General features: G+C 40.0%; 1 protein-coding gene across 2 annotated transcripts in view; it reads right to left on the bottom strand.

Annotated features, from left to right (window-relative positions):
* Positions 1 to 24,965, bottom strand: part of CSMD1 (CUB and Sushi multiple domains 1) — a 1,337,717-nt gene that overhangs the window by 659,984 nt on the left and 652,768 nt on the right. For both annotated transcript variants that reach the window (XM_078386602.1, XM_020797818.3), the window contains exon 5: positions 9,936 to 10,143. In XM_078386602.1, coding sequence (XP_078242728.1) covers positions 9,936 to 10,143 — 208 coding nt within the window. The remainder of the gene's footprint in view (positions 1 to 9,935; positions 10,144 to 24,965) is intronic.

Genomic DNA, 24,965 nt, shown 5'->3' with positions numbered 1-24,965 from the left:
TGAAGCCGGTTGATGGTCGTGGACGACCTTGCCCCTTAGTTTTTTCTCTCTTTTCTTATACAAGTTTATTACAAAATACCTGTATGGGTGTCACCGATAGAGGCCTTTACACAACCCAATCTTATGATAAAAGCAAATCTTTTAAGATATCAAGATCTATTAAAAAAGGATGGTGAATTAAGGTCTAAAGAGGAACTAGAGTCGCAGAATGTATATTTAGACTGGTGGCCTAGAATACAGCTAGAATCTAGATATACAAAAGATAAAATAGAGGGTTTCTACTTAGAGCAAACGATTTTCGATAAACTGTTATTGGGTTCAAAAGAACAAATTGTTAAGAAAATGTATAATTATATGTTGGAAATTAAAATGCAAGATGAAACGGTTAAAGAACCTATGATTAAGTGGGCACAAAACATAGGGCACAACATTAATATTGATCAATGGCTGAAAATATGGCAAAATAACATAAAGCTCACAAGATCGGTTAATTTTAAAGAGAATATATATGTTTTATAGGTGGCATATGACCCCAGAAAAACTGTCAAAGATGTATACTGATGTATCAAATAGGTGTTTGAAATGTGAAACACAAATGGGAAGTTATTATCATATGTGGTGGTCATGTGGAGTAGCAAAAAAATATTGGAAAAGAGTACATGCTATGTTACAACAAAATTTGCTCTGTAGAGTGCCACTAATCCCAGAATTGTTTTTACTAAGTATGATACCTGATAATATAGATAAGTCAAAGGAACACATAGTTATATACATTATTACGGCAGCCAGAATTATGTATGCTAGAAATTGGAAAAGTCCGACGGTACCAGAACAAGAAGATCTTATTGAAAAGATACGGGAAATAGCCGAAATGGATATCTTATCAGAAGTCATGAAAGATCAACTCTTGCAAAAGGCAACAGAAAGATGGCTTATTTTACAAATGGATTGAATCAACAGGCAGTAGCTGAACATATATATTGAAATGAGAACTTTATATACAAGGCAGAAAAGAGTAAATAGAATGATTCAAAATTTGATATGGCAATAGGTATAGATTGGATATTAGTATGTCATTGTCTCCCCTCTTCCTCACAAATCCCAACTCCCTTTTCCCTTTGTCACCCCTTATGTTTAAAATTTTAAAAAACCTGAAAAAAGAAGTTTTTTCTCTCTCTTGCAGGGCCCAAAGCTTCCTCTTCCCCAGGGGGATGCGAGGGACCAGAAGGCAGGCGTCCTGCTGGAGCTGAACCAGGCTGTTGTCTCCGCTTAGGATGCCCATTTATCCTCTTTTCCAAAACCAGTAAAAGAATTTTCCAGAATGGTTTTGAAGTTTTGTCTTGTTTGTTAGGGGCTGTCATGGGATTATCTTCCCCATCCCCTCATTATATCTGGGGCCCAATGCCTGGGGTAGGTCTTTGTCAAGTCATGGTGTGGGGCCTTGTGATGTCACAGGAATTGGGAACCTAATATTTCTCCATGCATGTGTGAGGGAGTGAGCTAGGCATTGTGGGTTCCCTGTCTGAGCTCCTAAGCAAGTATATTATGGGTCGGGTTGGACAGATACAGGAAGCCAGTGAGCCCTGGTGTCATTCGGAGAGGGTTGGAGTTGGGTACCCAAACACTATGGCCACCCCGTAACAATAAACGGGACTCCCTTCCACCACTGCTCCTCATATTTGTTTGCCTAGCCTGGAGATTCAGGGGAGCCCAACCATTTCCTGGCACAGCAGCTCATTCTCTGAGACCTGGCAAGCCTCATCTTCATCATCAACACCATGAGCACTCCATGGACAGCTCCTCGCAGAGTACAAGTGGGGAGGAAATATGATACTTCAAAGAAGCTTCCAGTCCAACCTCTCACAACAGTGCCACAACCGAGGAAACGGAGATGGGCAATGATTTGGAGATGATCGTAGATTAAAATTCATTTGGATCCATGGCACGGATAGATGGCAAAAATACACTGGTACTGCAAAATCTGCTGCTTGAGGGCAGTGGCTGCCTCTGAGGGCCTAGTAGAACATCATACAAGGCCTGTGTTCTTCCACTGAATCCTTCCTCACCACTGTTCCAATAACTACACACTATTCCATTGCGACACCCATACCCTGTTCTCACAGCAGTGGAAACAAGGGTATTTAATTTAATTCCCTTGTACACCTGCACAAGGTGTAACATTTAAGGGCCAATATTAAACAGGAGAGGACCAACAATGATGTTTTCCTAACTGATCATAATGGTACCCTGTTTCGCCGAAAATAAGACCTAACCTGAAAATAAGCCCTAGTATGATTTTTCAAGATGCTCGTAACATAAGCCCAACCCCAAAAATAAGCCTCAGTTCAGTGAAACTCCGCCCTCCACCATTGTGCAGCAACCAGAAGATGGCATGACTGTATTTGAATAAATGTAGATTGTTGTACATAGAAAAAAAATCTCCCCTGAAAATAAGCCCTAATGTGTTTTTTTGGAACAAAAATTAATATAAGACCCTGTCTTATTTTCGAGGAAACATGGTAGCCATGTAACCACTACAGTAGTGTTGTGGTATGAATGTACTGAGTAGCTCTCATGACACAACTGCAACATCCAATGCAAGAAGTAATATGTAGCCATGAACTACATCTCTTTCTCGGCCACTTTGCAAGCCAGGAGATCCAGGAAGCTCCAACATCTGTTCCTCCAAACTTTCTCTTTGCCTTTAGAAGTGTCCAGGATGTACAATTCTCCTTCAACAAAAGGTAGCTAAGCTGCCTTCTGCCTTCTCTCTCCCCCCCCCAAAAAAGTAAGTTTTTATTTTTATTTTTCTTCTGACAAAAACAGAAGTAGTCTTTGAACCATTTCTATTTGTATTTCTCTGCCCTGGTGCACCCTGAGGTAGGACCCAGGAGGGAAAATGATAACTGAAGCCCCTTGCAAATCTGCCCACTTTTATCTGAATTGTACTTGTTCATAAGCTGAAAGGAGATGAGTAATGGGATGTTAATTCTGCATTTCTTTTGACATTTCAAATTCACATTAGTTCTAATTTATGTGGTCATCAGGTTGCCTGTAAATCATTCGGCTTGCATTACAATGTGGAAGAGAGAGACATTTAACTTTCAAGAAGAATACTGAATGTTATTGCAATCCCATGTTTGCTTTTGATTTGCTCATCTATCCACACAATCACACACATACCAAAATATCGATTTGGTGCTGGTGGGAGACAATTATATAAACCAGCCGTCTATGATAAGTGCATAGAAACTATTTACTTTTACCCACTGATAACCTAGTAATCTGATCAGCTCAAACCCTCCTTAACAGTATTGATAACTCCCCCCCCCCATTGTGCTTATGATGCTAATTTACAATGACTTTTGGTCTTCCAAATTTTCTACTCAGTCAACAATATACTGTTCTGGTTGTTGTGGGTTTTTCGGGCTTCTTGGCCGTGTTCTGAAAGTGGTTCTTCCTAACGTTTCGCCAGTCTCTGTGGCTGGCATCTTCAGAGGACAGCAAACTGTGCTCAGTAATATACTGTTCTGTCTATTAAGAAAAAAAAAGCAGTGTGTCTCCAAACTTAAGAAACAGAGGTCTGAACAAACACTATGAGAAAATGGCAAGTAAACATACATTGCATTTTACAAGGCTGACACTCCAACTGTTTTGTCCTAATATATTGGCCTCTGTCCAGCTAGGAGGCTTTGCCCAGCCTCTTATGTTAGCCCAGCTATACTCGCCTATACATCTTTGGCACAGGAAGGCCTTTTCCTAATGCATATTATGGTCTACATCTTGAAAATAACAGTTGAATACACTCCCCTATCCTTTCGTGTATTATTAGTATAAGTAGAAAGTGCCTTTAGGGCACCAGTGCCATTTGATCCTGGCATGTTCAGGCTGAATGTGATGGGAGCAATGTACATAGCCGAACATTTCTGCTAGCATAGCATCCATCACCAGCATGGGTGACTGTTAGCAGTCATAGGCGGGTGAGTGCGCCTGAATGACTCCTAAAGCCAGATGGGTTGATATGTAACTTCCCTCCTTGAAAGAAACACATCTATTTTAGTAACTGCCACTAGAGCCCAGAGGGAATCACCAGCATGTCTACTGGAAATACTCATGCATATAATGATTTACTTTTTATTAGATGACATGTTCTCATAAAGTGCTACAATATCTGGGTAAGTGCTCTGAGGCTGATTCCTCATCTAAAACCACTGGAGACCCAAGTTACATCTGGCATGAACATAAAAATAAATAAACTGCCAAGATGACACAAGAAAAGAAAAAGATAGAGGGCTACACTGGAAAAAAAAAAAACACTGATGTTGTAATGATACTGTGATCTTCTTACACAGGTTGTACTGGTTATGGGCTATCAAACCCTATACATTCAACTTGGGTCTAGGTTACCTGAGAGACTGTATCCTCCCATACACCCACACCTGAGTTTTAAGATCTGAAAGACAGGCACTTCTCATGGCCACACCATCTTCACAACCCCATCTTGGAGGGACTTTTAAGAGTGTTTTCTCATGGGCTCAGACCGCACTCTAGAGCAGTGGTCCCCAACCTTGGGCCTCCAGATGTTCTTGGACTACAACTCCCAGAAGCCTTCACCATCACCTCTGCTGGCCAGGTTTTCTGGGAGTTGAAGTCCAAGAACATATGGAGGCCCAAGGTTGCGGACCACTGCTCTAGAACATCTTGCCAAGAGAAGCTAGATTTGCCCCTTCCCTGCTCTCCTTCCAGCTGCAGAGAGCTTTTTATTTTAACAGACCTTTAACAATTAAAAGCCTCCAACTACAAGATCTTAGCTGAGGTGGTGATTTTTTAAAAACGTCTTTAAGATAAATCCTTATTACTATTTTTAATTAATTGGTTTTAAAGAATTTTAATTTTAACTGTATTTTAATGTTAATGTATTTTAATCTTGTTCCATTTTAAACTGTCCTGTTAGCCACCTTGGGTCTGGGAGAAAGATGGCATATAAATGAAATTAAAAAATGAGTGAATAAATGAATGAAAGCACAAGATGTACCCCTATCTGTGGTAAGAAGACACGTATTGCCACACAACACTTCTCAGAGTGAGGCACTGAAGGTGAAACACCTACAGAAAAATGACTGGCCCCAGAGCCCTCTTGTGTATATTTCTTTGGTTTTAGAAATGGCTCCTTCACAGTAATACACTTACTAGTAAGACTGTCCGGAGTGAAAGAGTGAGGCACACCTTTCTCCTTAGCGAGAAGTATTATATAGGGTGGGCCATCTGAAGGACTCTGCCATCTTTCTTGCTGTTTCAAATGCCCCAGTGTGAGAGTGGCCAATGGGATATATTTACTTCCTCACTGTCAGGATTCTGCAGAATGAAACAGTGAGCTGATAGCTCTGGAAAGCCATCCTCGCCATTTTCTTTCCTGTTGTGATAGAAAGAGCCAGCAGGCAATGCCAAAAGACCCATCGGCATGGTGCCTTGCTCTACAAAGTTCTCAGACCAAATTCTTCAAGTACATGCTTTGGATCAGTGGTTCTTAACCTTTGTTACTCAGATGTTTTTGAACTGCAGCTCCCAGAAACCCCAGCCAGCACAGTTGGTGGTGAAGGCTTCTGGGAGTTGCAGTCCAAAACTCCTGAGTAACCCAAGGTTGAGAACCAGTGCTTTAGATAATTGTGTCCATTTGTCTTCCTGCTAAATATTTGCCACAGTAGGAAAACCTTGGTATCTTGTTCTCATTACCACAGAGCCTCCATGGATAGCAGTTCTTTCTTTTCCAATTAGTTGCCATTTATGTATAAATAAGTAATGAAATCAGAGGTGGAGAAGTAGGGCTAGACCTAGAACCTGGTCAATTAAAAAAAACTGTTTAGCTGATTTAAAGCTGATGGATAATGAAATTCAACATGTCTTTGGAAAATGTAGCTTTGAGTTCTAAAAATGACGTATCTCATATAAGATTTCTTGAATGCAAAATGTTGCTACATTGGTTGAGCTGTTATAATCAAAGACTGAAGCTGTTGAGGAATTGTGTTACAAAGCATTTAAGGTAATTTTCATTCCAGAATTGCCTAATATTTCAGCAATGAAATATTAGATCCATTATTGAAAATGCATTAGATTGGACCAAATTACTCTCTAACCTACCGTGGTGCTCCATGAAACTGCTGTATGTTCTAGTGTGGAAAAGGAAGAAAACATTCAAACCTTGGAAGTGTAGCACAACAAAGCATCACATAAAACTTTCAAATATAGTTAACATAAAAACACATTCATGCATCAGAATAACTAATGCAGTGACAGAACAAGAATGAAAATATATCTTCTAGATAAAGCCATGGGCACCCAGAGTGGTGTAGTGGACACAGTAACAGAATAGGGCTCAGGATCTCTAGGTTCAAATCCTTGTTTGGCCAGGGAAACAGGGGTGGAACTATGAAAGCACCCCTTAAACATCTCAGTTAACTTGGAAACCATAGTTTAGGATCACTATACATTGGTTCCAATTCGACAGCACATAGTACACATAACAGTCAAGGCCACAGATTTCTTGGATAAAACAGAAATATTCTGTCCAGCTTTGATTATATAACAGATGCTTCTATTAAATGGAATAAATGCACAACATGTGCATACAAGGGATTACAAGCACTGCAAAGTGAATGCTAACATCTTTTTTTCACCTGTGAAGCATGGTTATTACTCTGAGTTATTATTTTCCATATTTGTACATCAGATATGCATAACAATTCAAAAACTAAAATCAGCCACATAAAAAGAAATCATAAAAATTAATGACGAGAGTAATTATATATGCTCAACACTCCAAGAGCAAATAAAGCTTTTAAGACAGGGGATCATCTGAAAAATAAAAGAAGCCTGTATATATGATTTTTTTTACCCAAACAGTGCTTTATATGCAGATTACACCTAATATTTATAAAGTAAAATCTGCCTTACAACTCCAGCAATTCTGTTTCTGCAATTTGAGGCAAGGAGATTAAAAATAGTTCTGTGACTTAAAAATAGTTAATTGGTGTCAATGTTGCATCTCTTATATACCAACATCCCTGTTCACCTTATTCTGAGATAATAAAATCATTGGTCAAGGACATAAAGGGAGACTACAGACGAGTAGCAGGAATTGCAGGAATAGCATTAGGAAAGCAATGTCCTGAGATTAGCAAGCATCAAAAAAGCATTCTTCAGGTATATGTGGAGCAAAAAACAGAGAAAATACATAGTGGCTCAGCTACTCAATGGGGACAGAAAAATGTTACTGTGGCCAGTTCTGGACACCACACTTTAAGAGGTAAAGGTAAAGGTTCCCCTTGACAATTTTTGTCCAGTCGTGTTCGACTCTCGGGGGCGGTGCTCATCCCCGTTTCCAAGCCATAGAGCCAGCGTTTTGTCCGAAGACAATTTTCCGTGGTCACATGGCCAGTGCGACTTAGACACGGAATGCTGTTACCTTCCCACTGAGGTGGTCCCTATTTATCTACTCGCATTTTGCATGCTTTCGAACTGCTAGGTTGGCGGGAGCTGGGACAAGCGATGTCGCGTGGATTCGATCTTACAACTGCTGGTCTTCTGACCCTGCAGCACACCAAGGCTTCTGTGGTTTAGCCCGCAGTGCCAAGAGGGATGCCAATAAACAGGAACAAGTTTGGAAGAGGGCAACGGGGATGATCAGGGAACTGGAAACTAAGTCCTATGAGGAAAGATTGAAATAACTGGGGATGTTCAGCCTTGAGAAAACAAAACTGAAGGAAGATATGATAGCACTTTCCAAATACTTGAAATATAGTCATATAGAGAAGTGGCAGGTTCTGTTCTCAATCATCCCAGAGCTGACATGGGCTCAAGTTACAGGAAACCAATTTTGGCTGAATATCTGGAAAAACTTCCTAACTATTAGAGGAGTACAACAATGGACCCAATTACCTTGGAAGGTGGTGAACACTTATAGCTGGAGGCATTCAAGAGAAAACAAGGCAACCATCTGTAAGATCTGCTTTGATTTTGACTCCTGCATTGAGTAAAGTGTTGGACCTGATGAGCTTATAGGTCCCTTCCAACTCCATTATTCTATGATTCTATGAAAAGCAAGTGTTCTTGTTCTTCTCAATTGTAATTTCATGCACAATCCTAACTAGCTAAGCAGATACCAGGCAAACTGAAGCTGGGCTGAATCCAACTTATTCACATCCTAGTTATGTTGAAAAGTTCTCGGTCTGTCCTCACCTTGTTCTTAAGTAGGCTTTGATCCTCTGCTGAGTAGATCTGCATCTGGAAGAACTCAGCTCCCCTCCCCTATGCTTCACCCCTTCATTAACCCCTCCTGTCACCCTTCTACTGTTGGATCTTAGCCAGAAGACCACTAGATTTCTTTGTCACTAGATTCCTTGAAGTCAGCCATCAGAAGGAGGATAGGATGGCATAGTGAGATTCCTGTTGGTATAAGAAGTATCTACCAGCAGCTTATTCCTGACACTCTGCATTAGTGCAAATTTACATTAGGACTGCACAATTACTTAGCAATCAGCCCCATTGTATTGAGAACTGCACAAACCTAAAGAATGGAATTCCTTCTAGATAAGTGTACATAGGGCTGCGACCTAAATGATCTACTGTATTTTCTGTGTCTCCTCTTATTTGACTTTCCTACTCCAAAAGTTTGAATATTGGCAATACCATTGAAATTTAGCATTCTAACCAGCTCTGTAGTTAACAATGCATTAAAAAAACCAAGTTTCGAAATGAATGTGCAAAGCATTTCTACTTTTCAACTGGCTTGTAAAAATATGCAGACGCTTATTCTGAATGTTGTACTTGGAAATAAAGGCTTCGCTTCAAGGGTATGTGTTGATGTAATTGTGAGAACCACCATCACAATTGCATATCATTGGAAAATGCATCAAAATTATTAACAATACACTAAAACAATTAATTGAGGTAAAACCAGGTGTTTTTTTTTTTTTAAAGGCATTAGATCATAACGTTTCTCTTTTCCATTTCCAATAGATCCTCAGAGAATATCTAGGCTTGACAATGAATTACTTCGCATGCAACAAATATAATTTTAGCCCTGCTACAGCAAGTACTCATTATTTGTGATGACCGACTGTAGCTGTTCATGCCTCACAGTCACTGCAGATAAGTGGGTGTACAAAAGAGTTGCACTATTCACGTAGTTCATAATGCAGTATTCAAAAGGTACGGGAGCGAGCATATATATATATATATATACAAGATGACCGGTAGACAGAGGTGTCAGTAACAACAGACTAGGAACAAGATCTAGCTCTCACATGTCAAGAAAATCTTACTAAACACAAAACCCCGTGATGGGAGAAAACAAATGCCATGAACTATTTGATCTTTTAAAATGCTCTTTCAGAAGGCATGCTGAAGCTAATTCCATGCTCATACTTAAATTTCAGTCATTTTCACTTAAGCACAGGTTTCCTCAACATGTAAGGCAACATACCGCTAGAACTGGTTATCTGTCCTATGTTTCTCATAAAATAAGTAACACATTTTTTATTAAACTAACCTTTAACATGCAATTTTATTAAGAGATTACGATGACTCACAGCACAATAATTCTAGCTCCATCCATTAGAGGGCAGTATCTTACCATTTCATCACTTTAACATATTTCTAAGGCTTTCTTCCCCCTTCCTAACTTCAACATTGTTTGCAAGCAATTCACTATAAAACATCTCTAGAACGTTATTAACAACATTTAGTTGAACCCACAGATAACAATTTAAATGCATTCTTTCTGGAAATGATCTAGAAAATGAGAATACTGCTTATTCCCAGGGGAAAGAACAACTCAAAATTATAGCAAAATCATAGGCAGCATGTAAATTATGAATGTCTAAATGGAAGCTTTTCTAAAGATAATCTGAGGCCAATGATCCACTCTATTGACTTACCATATTGATGGTGCTTCAGTTCCGCTGATCTCTAAGAAATCATAGCCTTCCTCCAGCTGGAAATCCGTAAAAACCAGAGCAATCGTGTCTCCTGGCTCGGCCAGTATAGTCCACGTGCAATCAGCATTATTATCATACTCTGAAGGAAAGTGAGGACTTGAAATAATTCCACTTGTCCCACGGAGGGTTCCTCCACAAGCACCTTCAGCTGATAGGTAGATAAATAAAATGGGTCATCCTGATGAACAATATTTCAGCCATTTTAGCTACTGTTGTTAAATTACAGCAGAAAAGGGGCAATATGCCAATAAACACAAGCTCTATACATGGCATCTTAGAGAAATACAAAGTATTTATTATGTTTTTAAGGGAAGTTTAACAGAACAGGACGTGCTTCTCAGCCTCTTCTCGTGCAGCTGAAGGCAATCAAAATTCCCCTGTACAATCTGATTGTGAAGATATTGTAGTGAAAGAGAGTTTGAAAATGGGTTATACTGCCACATCTTCAATTATAGCGGCCGGAAGGGAGAATTTATGTCAAGGAAGAATGAAAGACCATAGATGCTTTTCTATGGACTGGTGAAATACTGTATTATTTTGTTGTAACACTGACTGCCAGTGACCAAAATGGGCTGGCCCTGAATATTTTCTTTGAAAGCATTAGAAAATTACATGCATAAAGGCAGATGGTTCTAAAGGGAGATTAGAACGACAGATCTGCCAAACTCTGTAAGTCCTGACTCCTGTGTGTTCAATTCAGCCTCTGTATTCAGGAACAGTCTACCAAGGGGCAAACAATCTGACAGAACTGGAACATTCATGTTCTAGTTCTGGGCTTCCCAAATACATCTTCTGGCCACAGTTAAAGATCAAATATCAGTTTATATGAGGAGTAGGCTTCTTCCAGGGGTGCTGGGGCTGCATACACACATTCTTGGATCTTGAAGGGCCACCCAGCCCCATATCCAACCCACCAAAATTTAAAATAAATAGTCAACACTTTGCCATACTCCCTGCCTTTGAGTTTTTATGTTCAGGATGGTCCTTTCCCTGCAAACTGGTGTGCTCTGGCTGATTTCCTCTTAATGAATCTAATTTTGTTGTTGTTCAGTTGTTACATTGTGTCCGACTCTTCGTGACCCCATGGACCAGAGCACGCCAGGCCCTCCTGTCTTCCACTGCCTCCTGGAGTTGGGTCAAGTTCATGTTCGTAGCTTTGATGACACTGTCCAACCATCTCGTCCTCTGTCGTCCCCTTCTCCTCTTGCCTTCACACTTTCCCAACATCGGAGTCCTTTCCAGGGAGTCTTCTCTTCTCATGAGATGGCCAAAGTATTGGAGCCTCATTTTCAGGATCTGTCCTTCCAGTGAGCACTCAGGGTTGATTTCCTTCAAAATGGATAGGTTTGTTCTCCTTGCAGTCCAGGGGACTCTCAAGAGTCTCCTCCAGCACCACAATTCAAAAGCATCAATTCTTTGACAGCCAACTCCATGGACAGAAACAAAAGGCTAAAATGAATCTAATTACATCCATTCAAGACAGAAACTGCAAAAGTTTGTGTGGACAAAAAGAAACCTCTAGAGTACTATAATAATTCATTCCATATTATCGATTTCTCTACTTTCATCCATTCTCATCAAAGTGTTTTTATAAAATTATGAATATGCACACTAATTCACTAACATTGTGGGGGAAAATCCCTTCCTTCCCTAAGTTTCCTTTCTGATTTTGACAATCTTGTAAACTTTTTACATATCTACATACAGCTAGCTGCATATGAAAAGGGTACGGAATACAGAAGGATGCATACCTGGCTGATGCATGCTTCTGAAAGAAGACACTGAAAGTACCTTACACCAATTTAGTAAGCTATCTAATAAAATTAAAATATCAGAAACACAAGCACACAGAAACTCAAAATCCACTGAATCTCCACACAATTTAAAGGAGCATAAAAACATTAGCAACACTAATGTTGCTGGAATGCCTGCTCAGAGAAAAAAATGTTGTTATGAGATGGCAAAACCACTACCACCACCATTGGGTCGAGGATGAGCGCATACAGGGCAGAATAGAATTCCAGGAAGTCTGTCTCTTATGTCCTGACAAGATGTACCTGTTTTGCCAGGAGACCGAGTAGGACCTGCCAAGCTACTCATGTTAAACAGGGAGGATCCAATGGGAGAAAGAAGAACAAAACTATTGGCTCTCCCCCATCATTCAATAGGAAAAAGACATCCCTATGCATTAGGAACAGATGTAACCTGCATACCTCATGGGGAATCCTGACTACCACCACAAACTGAAATTGTGAGGGATATTAATGAAACTATGCTGTTGTAGACAAAATAAACCTGTACCCATTGGCAGGCAACATATAAGGCACATGCGGGGAGCAGGCGAATGAACGGCCATGGGATTTAAAAATGAAAATGAGCATGGGAAAGAAGAAGAAGAAGGTTCCCTTTCCCCAGCAAATACTAACCAAACGACGTATAACCAAATCAGGAACGCATGCAAATTTCACATGTGGAAAAAAAGGGCAATAATTGTAGTACTGATAACATTTCTTTTAATTATGCCTGATAGGATTTTTCAAAATTTCTCTGAGAAGTTCCAGACCTTTCTTAGGGGTTCAGCCACCAAAAGGGTCTAAATTGAGGTGGTCAGGGGGTGAATTGGAAAGTTGGAAAGAATTTTATGGGGGAAGATAAATGCCCCACCTGCTCACAAGGTGAGGTAAGGCTACTGTGTGTAGGAAACAGTGAATATTCTGTGGGTTTTCTTGTGACATCATTAGTAGGTTTACTCTTTTGAGCATGACCCCATGGATCACAGTTTAACCGATGTTCATAAAATTGTTACTGATTTGTCCCTAGCAGTCCACAGGACAAACTAGTTCAATGGTAGAGCACATATTTTGTATGTGGCTGGGGTTTCATCGCCCTCCCCATCTCCGCATGAAAACATCAGGCAGGAAATGATACGAACAATGTCTGCCTTACACTCTTGACAACTGAGACTTTGAGCTGACATATTGGGGAAGATAAACCAAAAGCCTTATTCAGTGTAAGGCAGGCAGTTTCTCAGATATACAAAGACATTCAGGGGGAGAGAGAGAGAGAGAGAGAGAGAGAGAGAGATGAATACAGGACATTCGTGTGTATGTGCATATTTATTTTAATATAAAAGCATTGCAATGTTTATGCAAACTGTGCTGTTGGATTAAAGGTCAGCATTAGAGATGGAGGTATACGAATACGAATATCCCCGCACACGTGGAAATAACAAGGGTTTTCAGCGCTGCTGCCGGCTCCGTGGAGTCTTCCTATCATGCCGTTGGCCGCAATCGATTACCCACTCTTGGCAGGAGGCGGGATGATAAGCCTCTCTGCCAGGTTACAGAGTGGCTAATCCATTGCGGAGAACGGCGGGATAGGAAGACTCCACGGAGCTGGTGGCAGCAGTGAAATCGTGAAAACCCTAATTTCCACTTGTGCTGAGATATTCATATTCGTATACAAATACAAATACCCCCATCTCTAGTCAGCATTTCATGATGTGTCTTTCACTGTTTAGTAATAATGGAAGAATTTCCAGTTGCAAAGTAGTACAGAAGTATGAAGTGAAACATAATATATATCTTTCATAAATGGAATAGCAGAATTATTTCTCTGTGTGTGTGTGTGTGTGTGTGTGTGTGTGTGTGTGTAAACTCTAGGCAACAGTAATTATATGAAGGGGTGCTGATAAGTACTGAGCCCTTCCCAGAAAAAATTGAGCTAGGGAGCTGTAACTGCTACACTATTCTACATATTCCCCCAGGAAGTCAATGCACTTGCGACATCTATCCTGCAGCTTCTTAAGTCCCTGCAAATAAAATTCTTCCGACTGCTGGTGTAACCACTCATTTGCAGCATTGATTTCCTCCAGAACACTCCCAAATCGTCGTCCCTTTAGATGTTTTTTGAGTTTGGGGAACAGATAATAGTCAGAAAGAGCCAGGTCAGGAGAATAGGGTGGATGGGGCATCACTTGAAAGCTTAAGGACGTCAGTTTTGCCATTGTTTCACCTGCAGTGTGTGATAAGGCATTGTCATGCACCAGGATGACACCTTTGGAGAGCTTTCCTCGATGTTTTTCCTTGATGTTTTGCCTCAACTTCATCAATAAAGCACAGTAATATTTTGCATTGATGGTTGAACCCTGTTGGAGGTAGTCCACCAGCAGAACTCCCTTCTTATCCCAAAAAACTGTTGCCATTTGGTTCTGCACCAACCTTTGCACTCGGAACTTCTTTGGCCTGGGGGAACCACTGTGCCTCTATTCCTTAGACTGCTCCTTTGCCTCAGCATCATAACAGTAGATCCATGTCTCATCAGCAGTTACCAGTTTGCCCAGGAAATCTGACTCATTTCTTGCAAAATGTTCCAAAACAGCCACCAACGACTCAACATGTTGCCTCTTTTGTTCGGTTGTCAAAAGTTTGGGGATCCACTTTGCTGCCTGCTTTCTCATTTCCAAGTTGTTGTGGATAATGACGCCAACTCTCTCACGTGATATTCTCAGATATATAGCAATACTTCTGGCTGATATTCGGCGATCCTCCATGATCATGTCATGGATGGCTTTCACATTTGCAGGCATAGAGACAGAAACAGGCCTTCAACTGGGTTTCTCACTTTCAACAAGAAAATGGCCAGTTTTAAAATTGGCAACCCAACATTTAACTGCTGCATATGAAGGGCCACTGCCACCCGTAGTTTGTGACATTTCATGATGGATCTGCTTTGCACCTTTCCCTTGGAGAAACAGGAACTTGATTATGGTCCTATGCTCTTCCACACTGAACTTTTCTGGAGTTGCTGCCATGTTGAATTTGGACCGGAAAATGAAAGTTAAGTTAAAATCATAGGTAGTTGATTTTTGCACTGTTGAATATAGACAAATTGGCCAATATACCCTGCAATTTATAGCTTCCTAGCTCAATTTTTTCTGGGTAGGGCTCAATACGTATCAGCACCCCCTCGTATTAGTTCTTGGTGTTAAAACATATGTAATTTTTTAAAAAAACCATCTCTGCAGTTCAGTGGTATGAAAAATTAAAAACTCATTAGCTTGTCTTCAAAGATAGCACCATGACTGAAAACTAGAAGATAGTAATAATAATGAACAATGATTTTGCATTAATGGAAATGGAGAATGACAGAGGCCCTTTCACATTTATGTATTTTATTGTTGTAACCTAAAAGGCTCATCAGCATCCTTGTTTTATATATATAAAAGGATGCTGATGTTATATATATGTATATATAGCACCATTTAATATGTGTATACAAAATTTAAGAAGGCCTCTGGCTAAATAACCTACCAGCTAACGAATATGTGTACAGTACAAAACAATTAAGGGATCAGACCAAAATACTGGGGAGGAATGCAATGTAGGTGGCCTGTGATCAAAGAGATGACAGAAGAATCCATACTTGACAGTACAATTGGAAGGAATGAAAAAATAACTTCCCTTGCAAAGCTGGAAGGCATGTCTGCTTAGAGATTTCACCTTTCTTAACACTGTAGGATGAACACCCGAGGTGGGCAGGTGGGGATGAGCAAAGCACTTTTGCCCACCCATGACTTATTGACTGCCTATAAGTCAAGAGGCACATTCTGAAATGGAGAACTTCCTGCATCCATGGAGAAATGGAAAATCGGAGGAGAAAGTACACAAAAGCATGAGGTTCCTCCCTTGAAGAAATTCTATACACTTGGAATATGGCAAAAAAGGTAAAAGATGGGAAGAGCAAAGTTAGACTGCACAGGGCATTTTTCTGCATGAGGAATCATGGAGCCTTACAGTCCACTAATGGTAAAGCTGCTCTACACATCATTTGCTTTTTAGCCACTCCTGGGTTGATGGAAGCTCTTGCTTTCTCCTCAGAGAAAAACAGGAAAGAAAATCTAGAACACAACTGTATTAACAAGACCACTATTAAACCAGATAGCTTTACAGAGATTTTAAAACATTTTCATCCTGTTGGATCTTAAGATATTTGATGGGGAGGAGAAGAGTTTTTGAAATCAAATATAAATCTAAAATACAATATGAATTCTGATTAGAAACTTTATCCAAACAGGCAATTTAGAGAGGGGCTCAGTTCAGGGAGCAATTTTAAAACCTATTTTGATTTTGCTAAAAACCCTTCTTGAAAATGTACAGAATCTCCATGTCATTCTTTAGAACCGTGGTGAAGAACTGCCAGCCCAACAGCTGGATCCAGCCTATCATCTCTCCTTCCAATTCAGGCCCACACTCCAGGGACATGTCCCTTGGTCTTCTTCATCCATTTCTTCAGTGATTTGGCAATTTAGTGAACTGTTAATGGTCCATCCTTTAGGAACAGACTACCACTGGACTTAAAACTTTTTAGTTTGCTGAGTCACACTAGAAGAAAATGGGAAGCATAATAAAGTGGGATCCTGTGCTGGACTTCAGTCCTGGCAATAGATAGAAAGAGAAAGGGAAACTCTGAATCCAACACATTTTTGTCTAGAAGAATAGCTCAAGAGGGCTCTTTTCCCTTGGGGAAGAATAATTGTGTATATCTGCACTGCTCATGGGCTGGCTGGGGAGGTCAACCCTCTCTTGTTTCATCCTTATACAAGGGGATGAGACACTGCAATTATTTTCTCCTCAAACCACAAAAGGGTGAGGTAATTTGGGCCACTGTCAGCAAAATAACAATAATGCATCTTGTGCAAAAAAAAAAGGCAAAATTGTGGCAATGAATACAAACAACACATGTTGTACGGAATGATAATGGCAGGTGCACTTTTGAGGATTAGAAGCATTGCAAATATGTTCGTATGTTCATTCTAACAATCATCCAGTCCATCTGTGCTTGCTCTCTGTCCGTGCCTTGCTTCTCAGAAACAGAGGATGCTACAAAAATGTCTGCACAAATTGCTGAGATCTTGTGGGAAAGAGTGGCATTTAACGCCTCTTTCTCTCCTGGAGATGAGGAAGTACTGTATTTGTCCACACAGAAGATGCAACGTTTTCCAAAAATCATCATTACACTAAAATTTGAGGGGCATCTTTTACACGGAAGTAAGCTGAGTACACAGAGAGAACAAAGCAGCCTGTACCTTGCCTCTGTAAACAGACCTCCTTCAGTCATGAGGCTTAGCTTCCTCCAGTCAGGAGACTTAGCGTCCTCCAGTCATGAGCCTTATGGAACTGATGTCAGCTGATGCTGAACAAACCAACTGGAACACACTTCCTTGGAGGTGGAGCCTGTAGGCTCAGATTCAACAGGGACTCCTAATGTCTAAGCATTCTGAGCCCAGAGGCTGAATACTCAAAATTACGTTTTCTTAATTTGGGGGTTAGAAAGAGGGAGCGTCTTATAAATGGGGGCATCTCATAAAAGGAAAAATATGGTAACTGCTGGAGAACTCAGTGGTTTAAGTATCTGGCTATAGAGTCAGAGGCTAGGAGTTCATTTCCCCTCATTCCTCCCTGACAGGGGCTAGACTCAATGATCCATAGGGTCCCTTCCACATCTACTGTTCTAAGATGGGCCTGATTTTTTTTAATTGACAGACTAAATCAACTAGAATGATACATTTAGCAACAATTCTTTACACATCTAGGACTGGCATAGTTTTCCACCAGAACACTATCCATAGCTCTCTGGGGTGAGCATGAAGTTAGAAGCAAATGAAAAGTTGATAGCAATAATGGAAAAATTAAATAATTCATCTGTGCATAGCTTTGCCTTTGAAGCCACAGCAGAAATTAAAAAAGAAACAAAGCAAAAGGAGACTAATAAAGTTATCCCTACATTACTTGAATGTGTGTTACCAAGTGAGAAGACCCCAGTTATTTTGCAGGTCTGTAGTTATTGAGAGAGTCTGTGTGCATTTCGAAACCAAAGCTGACATCTTCAAATCTCTTGTTCTTATGGCTGCAAGCAACAGCTCCCTGTGGCGAGACCGAACAAACCTCCTTTTCATGTGTACTTTTCCTGCTTCTCTGTACATTGTGCATTCATTTCCCCCTCTTTTATAGGTTATTCCTTGGCCACCGCACAGAAGTAGTTTGAGAGAGGGGAGGGAGGGAATTGAGCTGCTAAATCATAAATCCTTCACACACACACACAAAATCAACAAAGGAAACTCAAAGTCTGCTGTGCCATATTATCTGGAACTGCTTTTCACTATTTCATTTGATGGGGAGAATTCAAGTGGCTGATGCACCTTTTAAGTTTCAGACCCTTCAGTTTATGTTATCTTCTGTGCCAGCAAAGGAAAAGAACTTAACAAATGACATGCCAATACTTCAGTGCACCAAACTAATACAGAGATATTGATTTCCAGTAAGGTCAACATCAATGCTAGATTTGGACTAAATCATAAGTGACCTTGGAACTGGAAGAGGCATTTTCCAACATTTTTTTCCTTTATTACTGTTTTGCTGTTATCTTTTTAAATGGTGCAGTAGCTTGGCTGGCTTAATAAGAGGTAAATCAAGTAGTACTCAGTGGGTAGGAAACGTAATACTTTGTGATCTTCAAATAGTTATCCTTAAAGACAGAGACATTTGGTTATTTCCAACCCTCGCCGCTTCGGCATGCTTGTACCCATCATAACATTCTGTTTCTGCATTAATTTGCTATATTTAATATATTAAATCTTTTATGTTTCTCTATATTCAAAATATAAAGCAGACATTTTAATAATGCTTAGAATTTTATTTTATTTCAAAATGCTATTTAAATGAGATTTTTTTCCCTTAAACTAACTAGGGGGTACAGCAGCAAAATGTAGTACCCAGTACGGTGTAACACATGGGGTGCCGGACTAGGGCTGAAGAGAATTGGGTTCAAATCCTCACTCAGGCATGGAAACTCGCTGGGAAAGTGGAACTGGTAAAACCACTCCTTAAATATCTCACCAAATATCACCAAATGGTGTCACTATTGATTCTCACTTGACAGCACATGACATTCACATGTAACAAAATAACTTCCATTTTAACACCTCATACACTTCTAGTAGACTCTAGGAAACCAGTTGGTACTGACATTTCAGTACCTACACACTCTCCAAATTTTTGTGGAGGAGGTAATAAGGTTTACTGTGGCAATGCAGAGGAACGGATTCTTGCCCCTCTTTTCCTTTTAATTTTGAGTCTACTGCAGCAGGAGCAGAATTAAAACTGAATAAACGTCCAACCAAGGAAAAATGAGACCAAGTCGACTTTAACTTGCACTAGGATGAGACATTCTGAACCTCCAGACTCATGTTTTGCTATACAGCCAGCACAGATTGAGATCAGCAATATATTCCTTTACATGCCTAAACCTGGTTTGAGACTCAGTTGCCTTCAGGACACCAGTAAACTATGTGCTGTGCCATTCTAAAGCCAGGAAGACCCATGTACTTTTGCAATCAAAGCATGCAATTTGATGAATGCAGCTTTTTATTCTATAAAGATTGAAGTGGAATCAGGCGTTCCTAATGTTGTCAGAATTCACAATGGTAACTCTTTTTTAACGATTTGAAGGCTACTTATAAATAACATACTATCTCAGGTTCTCAAAGTCTGATTTCTTTGGCTTTTACACAATTGTTTTTTTTTTTTGCATTTTTATTTTTTATAAGGGATAACAAAAAGGAAAAGGGAATTGGGATTGATGAGGAAGAGGGGAGACAATAACATACTTTCATCCATTCTGTACCTATTGCCATATCAAGATTTTAAATTATTCTATTTACTCTTTTCTGCCTTCTAGATTCAGTTCTCCTTTCAATATGTACTGTTCACAAGCTGCCTGTTGATTCTGTCCACTTGTTAAATAGATCCCATCTTTCTGTTGCCTTTTGCAAGGGATAGTCCTTCATAACTTCTGATAAAATGTCCATTTCGGCTATTTCCCGTATCTTTTCAATAAGATCTTCTTGTTTCGGTACCGTTGATCTTTTCCAATTTTTAGCATATAAAATTCTAGCTGCCGTAACTATGTATATAACTATATAATTCTTTGACTTATCTATATTTTCAGGTATCATACTCAATAAAAACAGTTCTGGGGTTAATGGCTCCCCATACACAGTCTATCTAGCAGAGTCGATTGTACATTGTAAATCCACTTAACAAAGTATGTGGCGGGGGGGAAATTTTCCCCCCACAAAGATAACATGTCGTCTCAAAGCTTCGGTACTCAATCTGTTTTTAAAAGTTCTGTCAAGTACTTTGCCACAGTCAAACAGGATCAGTCCACAATTATTTAGTTCATCAGCAATTCCCAGGCACAGTCTTATTTTTCTGACCTTGGCACGGTCCGGCCAGAGTTAGTTTCGCTTTTAGGCTAGTTCATTAAAATAGGACCGTGCTTCAAAAGATTTGCCGCTTCTAAGCTTTCTTTCGGTCTTATCTCTTTTATCAGTTCGTTAGCTTAAAAGGCTCCAAGTTTTATTTATTATTGTCCATTTTTAACTACAATCATCAGCTCTCCTCTTTCCTCGGAAATTCCGGAGTACTCACTGCTTTTTGTCACCAAAATGGCGCTTCCGTTCCAGCTTGTGCCTCGTGGATCTCTTCAGAGGGAAAAAAGACAGGCCGCCGCCCCTCAATTCTTCCTCCGATGCCCACGTTCGGTCCAGAAGAACTTCTCCTAGCTCTTCCTCCATCCTTTTGGTCTCCTAAGGGTGCCAAGCTGGTCGGTTTTCGGCATTCCTCAGGAGCTTCACCCGAGTGCAGCCAAACAGTGCAGTGACAAGCTCCGCCTCGGCTTTTACACAATTGTAAACGGAATTAATCAAAGAGTAATTGAAGGTATGGCATTACTGTGATAAAATGAAATGCATTCTAATCATCCAGAAAGGTGTCAAATAAACACAGTTGAAGTTTATGCTCTGGATTCAAGATCTGTAGGCAGGGAAATGTGTTTCAAGAAATCATTGAGATGCACCCATATGCGCATGGGTCCAATATTTTTATACCACACTTTTACCAAGCCTAGGAATATTGCCTCTTGGAATTCTCCGTAATGGTCTGTGCCGCATAATTCATTGATTTCAGCAGAAAAGTATGCCCACCATCAGGATCATGAGATGCCAGGTGCATCAGGTCTTGTCCCCTCCCACCTCTCTTGCCCATCACCCATTCCACAGGATATTAGAAGGCAAAAAGAATGGAAGCAAGACCACTCCATGAACTCAAGCTGGGAGACCAGCAATTGTTGGCGCCTCCTCTCTTTGAGATATTTCCAGTTCATTCAGTCTTGACAGAAGAGCTGGTGTGGTGTAGTGAGCAGAATGTGTGGCTACATACAGCTCATGAAATCTAGCTCAAATCCCCACTCTGCTCAGTTTTTTTTTCAGACTGATCAACCTCACAGGATGGTTGTGTGGATTATTTGGAAAGGTCACCATGAACTCTCTGGCAGAAAGGCAGGATATAAATGCAAACAATCAACCAACCAACCAAAGAAGACCAACAATGTCCAGCTATATTACTGCATTACAACATCATGATCTATTGAGAACTAGTAAATTGGCAGATTTTTTTCCCCCTTACTACAAATACCAGTTCTTCATGTAAGGAGTTTTACCTACCTTGTAGACCTTACACCTAAATGTCACATGCCTGGGAATAAAGTCTCAGTTGGAAGGCTTTGATGCTGGGCTAGGCCTAGAAAATGATCCCATGAAGCACCGGGGCAGGCACAGGAAACTTGGACAGAACTAGGCCTAGCTCACCCTTTAAGCCTTCCAATCAAGACCCTTCTCCCAGATGCATCTCACTGAGGTGTCTGTAAAGTAGGCAAAATTCCCAGAATGGAGAAAAATGGTATTTGTAGTCCAAAAAAATCCCCAAATCCCATCCCTAATGGCAAAATTTCCACATTCACTCAAATTATGAACCTTTCAGTCCCAACTGTCACCCTTGTGCCCTTTCTCTTTTTTCCCCAATAACCTTTTTTTTTAAAAAATTCCCTCCACCAGCCTAAAAATTCAGCCTGTACTTCCAGTGGTCTTCCTCGTCTCCATTCTGGTATTCATTCAGCTAGTATCAGCTCTACATGTGTTAGAAGCACTTTAGTTGTTCCTCTGATGCAAACTCTCTTTTCTTCTACTCCATTATTTATTTCTCATTCCTATGCTCCCTCCCATCACAGCCCTTAGCTATTTTTCCCCTCTCCTAACTCTCTTCCACATGCTTGCCAAACATTAGGCATTTCTCTCTCCCCCCCCCCCCCAGTTTCCATATTTGAATTACCCAACTCCAGACATCTGTAGTTGCTTTATTATATCAATTATATTGCTTATTGTGTAAATCATGTCATAGATTACAAAATGGCTAAGCAGGATCCCCGTCCACTAATTTCCCACTCAGGTCTATTCCTCTGAAACAGGAGTGCATGTACGATTCTTTCCACGGCCAAAACAAAGTGGCACAGTGGTATTTTAGCATACTTTGTGTGCATCCTGTGCACGACTAAGAAGCAGTCTACCTGTGTCTGTGTACATTAAAATAATAAATACATTTAGGATAGGAGAAGCAAATATCACTCTTTGTCCCTGCTGTTTTAAAAGCTGCTTTATAGACATAAGATAGAGCTCTCTGGATTGTTTGTATACAATGCAATAAAATTTACAATGTTGTATACAATGAATGCAAGTTATATATGATTGTTTGCATATTCTGGACAAGCCACAGTCCAAGGTGTTTTGTGCATCCACACAATTTCTCATTACGACAGTGAAGGCTGGTAACTCCAATTACTTTTTTTCTTTTTAAAGAAAAATGGAGAAAAGGCCACTAAAAACAAAACACAAAAATACAGGTGGAAATCACCCATATTCAAAAGAGAGTGTTCCACAAATTAGCCTGTGTGGTGGTAGAGGAGCAGAAGAGCTCTTGCATACATACTGTATGCTATAAAGGGAGATGGTATATATAGAACTTTATTTTGTGTTATATGCTGAGCGACTAACACAAATATGTGTTTGCTTCAGTCATCCCAATACTGTATGATTATTATGTGTTTTTCATTTACTGGCAGTCAACAGTCTAGCTGACAAAGTAAAGACAGAAAATGATGATTATCTAAAAGCTGATAATGAAATAATGAAAGAATGCCACTACCTAGGGACATTGTAATTTTTTTTATAGGTAATAACTTCCAATTCAGTAAACATCAGTTTCCAAAAATTATAAATTCTAAGGCAACCCACTGTAAGTAGGTAGGTAAGAACCAAGCTGACTACAATTCCTCCAACAATACAGAAAAGGAACTTTCAATATCAGAATTCAATGTAAGAGGGGTCAAATACTATCTATTGAGTAAGTTTAGAGTATGTGCTTAATGGCTAGCCAAAATTGATTTAAATGGAGCAAATTGCCATAGCCTATGTTAATCTTTATCCTTAATTTAAACTTGCAATTCTGACTCCCAGCTCTTCTTTAATCCTGTGTTATTACTATAAATTGAGTGTACAAGAATATTATAAATATAAGAATTAAAACTTCCTTTACTTGGGAAATACCAGTGAAATGTACTATTTGTAAAAGATGGAACTAGTTGGAATGACCATTTTACAGCTTATTTCTTATTTCTAGTATTATTTTGGAATTATTTTCCTTGTTGTCAATCCATTAGGCTTCGGTCTGCAGGGCACTTTAGAGATACTGTCCATGGTGCTGAACCATATCCTTAAAATGCATTCAGCACCTTAGATATCTCCAAGTAGATACACAGCACCTCTGACACTGCTGTTCCATCACCAGCACCACCAGCTATCATTGTGTCATGGAACTTCTATGTCTTTAACAAATATAGCCTTCCCAAAGTAGGAATTCTACAAAGTCTGGGCATTTTCCAAAAATCTGCAACTTCCTGGTGATTCAGGTCAAGGGTATATCTAGTCCAGTTTCCTGTATCTCACAGTGGCCCCACCAGATGCCTCTGGGAGCATACGAGACAACTAGATAACTGTGAGTGAATGAGTGAGTGAGTGAGTGAGTGAGTGAGTGAGAGAGAGAGAGAGAGAGAGAAAGATGCAAACTCTCATTTTAGAGGAGGAAATTTATCAGACTTCAGGAATGTAACATCATTATGGCACATGCAAAATGATGTAAATAAGCAAATAATAATTTTAAAAGAGAGCAGCCAGAGCATATTTAAGAGCTGAAAGAGCAGGTCTTCAGACCTAGAGAACTGCAGCAAGCACAAAGTACACTCAAATAAGAACAACTGTTGCAGAAATTAATTTCAGAGTAGAGAAAATTTCTCAACCCAGAAAACTGCAGAATGCATACATAGCATAGGCAATGAAATCCACAAAGGGGGGGGGGGGGCAAATCAAGAAGACTTTGATATGTGTGAAGTACGATATATTAACAACTACAGTACATAGTCCTCCATGAAGCACAGTTTCTGAAATCACCTTGCTGCACCTCTGCACTACTTTGTGCCCACTTATTTTTTCCAAATGAACCATAATGACCTGATTCAGCGCTGGGGTTGACAAAGGAATACTCAATAATGCTCCAAAAGTACTTATTGTGCTCAAAAAACTTTTTAAATAGTAAATAATATTATAATATATAATAATAGCAATGATGGAATTCAAAAATACCATTCTTTCTGCTACAGTGGGGTCTTGATTTAAGAACGGCCCGAGTTAAGAACATTTTGACTTAAGAACCACTCTCATAGGAAAATATTGACTTGACTTACATACTTAGATTTGAGTTACGAACTGAAAAAACCCATGTGGGAGGCAGGGAAAGTGCAAAATTTGAACTTTCAGTTAACTGTTGGCCAGTGAAAAGGGTGCCTGTCTGCTTCCTCACTCCTCCCAGCGTTTAGAGAGTGGATTGGGAGACAGTCTTCAGACTGCCTGGCACTGTACTGCCTGGCCTGTATTTTCCCTGCCTTCCCTGAACCTTTCTTGACCTAAGAAAAAAAAAGAAACCAAAATATCCCCCTCTAGTGGTCGAAGGCGGAATAGCAGCT

The sequence above is a fragment of the Pogona vitticeps genome, chromosome 1 (assembly GCF_051106095.1).
Source record: "Pogona vitticeps strain Pit_001003342236 chromosome 1, PviZW2.1, whole genome shotgun sequence".
NCBI lineage: Eukaryota > Metazoa > Chordata > Lepidosauria > Squamata > Agamidae > Pogona > Pogona vitticeps.
This window is presented reverse-complemented; position numbering and strand designations above follow the sequence as displayed.